Source organism: Leishmania panamensis (assembly GCF_000755165.1).
Source record: "Leishmania panamensis strain MHOM/PA/94/PSC-1 chromosome 33 sequence".
NCBI lineage: Eukaryota > Euglenozoa > Kinetoplastea > Trypanosomatida > Trypanosomatidae > Leishmania > Leishmania panamensis.
In genome coordinates, this window is record NC_025880.1 from 522,091 (window position 1) to 524,972 (window position 2,882).

The window sequence follows — 2,882 nt, forward strand, 5'->3', positions numbered from 1 at the left end:
CACACACACACACACTGCGGTTACCTAAACCTCGACTTCTTTCTCTCTGCATTCTCTGCCTTTACGCATCGTGTTCTCGCTTATCTCTATCGCTTTGGCTGACATATATTTATGCACACTTTCATGCACCCCACTATTGCTACCTGTGGCCCGCTCGCTTCCCTACTGGTTCACGTTAAATTCTGTGAATTTTCAGTGGTGGTTTGTATTGCCTTCTGGTTGTTTCGTCTTCGCGTGTGTTTGGCGTTCACTCTCGTTTCATCTCCTCTCAGGCAACGATCGACGATAGGCAATGCGCGTCGTGAAATCAGGCATACAAGTGTCAAGCCGTGTTTTTTTTCTGGTGAAGAGCGTGCCCTGTCTAGGCTAGCTTACACCTTGTGGCATACTCGTCGAAGCGGACTTCTGTGCATCTCAGGCACCTCCCCCTCACACCTCTGCAGGTCACACTACCGATACTTCTAGGCCCCTCCCTTTTTGTTTATTTCGCAGAGCGCTGCAGCGTCTGTCCGCCGCCATCATGTGGACAGTGTCCCGGTCCTGTTTGGCGGCGGCGGTGCGTTCGACTGTGCTCTGCCAGAAGAAGCAGAGCGCCGCGGGGTACATGGCAAGTGCCGGCAAGGTGGGGAGCGAGGAAAAATGGGCGCAAGCTGCTATGGAGTACATTCACGAGAAAAATCACGTGAATGATGCGCGGAAGAGACAGCAGGACGTCGACCAGGAGCGCAGCATCTCTGGCGCCTACGACCGCTACTCCGCTGTATCGGAAGCAAAGTTTGACAAGCGCCTTTCGCGCCTCATAGCGCGCATGTCCGAAGCGCTTGAAGAGATGCAAAAGTTAGGCCTGAAGGAAGCGCTGGAGGAGGCAGTGCTGCTCAATTCAGAGCAACCACCAGGCCACTACCGCCGCCCGTCCCTCACCCCTCCCTTAGTGGGGTACGAGCCAGGCTTTGGACTTGATGTACCACAGCTGCGCAGTCAGCAAGCCGAGTACCCGCCACTGCGCCGCCCGACAGACTGGCTGGAATTCGGCGAGGGAGGTGATGACTTCCCGTACGTCGACACCCACAAGATCGAGGATTTGACAGCAAAGCATGAGGCACGGCTGGAGGAACAGCACGGCGTGTTGCGGGAGGCTGCGCCGCTCACCGGTGTGGAGGGCGAGGGATGGGAGGCTTACGTCGCGCTGCACCGCAAGGCACTTGCTCGTCAACACCTCATCATAGACCTGCATAACGACCCTGAGCTGCGCGCTAAGTACGATGCCGATGAAGCCTTCCGTGCTGCGGAGTGGGAAAAGCGAGGCATTAAGCCCCTGCACATTGAGGCGCCACTGGAGCGTGACGTGGAGTTTCACTACGCGCAGGTACCTGCCTACGAGGCGTTTCGCTCGCTGTGAGCAACGGCAACGATGATGACCTAAGTAAACAGTGGCGCGAGCACATGTGTTTCGTCATTTGGCTTCTTCTCTGTCCTTGCGAGCACCGCTGGTAAGAAGCAGTAGCTGCAAGTGAAGTACCTGGCGCAGCAGTGTCGTTTGCTTATCTGGTCTCATGCTTCCGTGCTGCACGCGCGTGCTGCTCACCCTTGCGCTCTGGTCAGGAGAGGAAAGTGTGTAGTAGGGGAGGAGGAGAAACCGTTGCCTTCTCCTACTTTTAATGTTTACATATGTTTTGTATATGTGTGTGTGTACAGTGATAGTGCAGCTCTCTCTCTCTTCTCCGCCCCGCTCCACCCCGCCCCCTCAGCGCTGGCCTGCACATAAAAGCGTGTCTGTGTGTAGGCGGGCAGCTCTCCTGGCAACACGAAGCGTTCAGTGGACGTATTTTATGTTTGTCCTCTCACAACTGACACGTGCAATGTGCACTCTCGCTCAGCGCAAACGAAGCTCACGCCATGCGCCCGACTGCCTCTGTGCTTGCATGAGTGAGCAGTACCAAGTTGAGGTAGTGATGAGTTTGTCCTTGCGCAATAGTGAAACTGCAGTGCAGCACGCCCCTCCCTTCCTGCGGTCTCGCCCGCTTTAGCTGCGCTCTTCCATTTCTCTTTCATGTCATCACTGCTCTCTCTCCTCCTCCTCCTCCTCCTCCTCCCCCCTCTTCTTCTCTTCCTACGTGTTTTCTCGCTCTACTCTCCCCACGCACAAATCCGCATGCGCCAGCCTCATTCCTCACACTGTGGTGGAGTAAATTCGTTGTTTTTGTTTTTCTTCCTTGTGGGGTGCGAGAGGGACCGTCTCCATGCGCGTAGTGATGCCCTAAGTCTTTCCCATCTGGATCGTGCCTCCTGTTTTCGCCACGCTACGCATACACACGCGTGCGCGACACGCAGCACACCACCCACCCCTCAAAAGAGACCGAACAAAAAATAAAACAGAAAAGCGATAACACGTGTACATACATGCAGGAGTAAGTGAGGCCTTCGTCACAAATCGGATTCTCTCCAAAACACCGCTGGCAGACGGAGAGAAGGCTAAGGCTGCAAGTGTGTGTGTGTGTGTGTGTGTGTGTGTGTGTGTGTGTGTGTGTCGTTGTTGTTGTTGTTGTGTAACCCTTCTAACACTACGCTGCTGATCTGTAGAGTGCGCCCCACCCCGCCCCGCTCCTTCCCTCTCAGCTCTTTCTCTCCCCCCCCCCCCAACCATCACAGCATTACCTTTGTTCTTGCACAGCAACCCGTCTCCCTCTTTATTCCCCAGCGTATCAGTCAATCCTCTTCTTCTGTTTCTCATCTTTCCTTTTGGCTTCTGCTCCTCCTCAGAAGAGATGCTCCCACGTACCAGCACCTTGTCAGGCGACGCCGCGGTGGCAGGCGAGCCGCCTCCTTCACCGCGTCCTCGCACCCCTGGTCTCCCTGTCGTCACCTCCGCGTCTCACTCCTCC

The 2,882-nt window shown here is 55.6% G+C and overlaps 1 protein-coding gene across 1 annotated transcript; it reads left to right on the forward strand.

The window, feature by feature from the left end:
- Nucleotides 1-520: 520 nt before the first annotated feature.
- On the forward strand, nucleotides 521-1,399 carry LPMP_331470 (hypothetical protein; the record flags this gene model as incomplete). Its single annotated transcript, XM_010703937.1, has 1 exon — nucleotides 521-1,399. One exon carries the CDS (start codon nucleotides 521-523, stop codon nucleotides 1,397-1,399), a length of 879 nt encoding a protein of 292 aa, XP_010702239.1.
- Nucleotides 1,400-2,882: the final 1,483 nt, after the last annotated feature.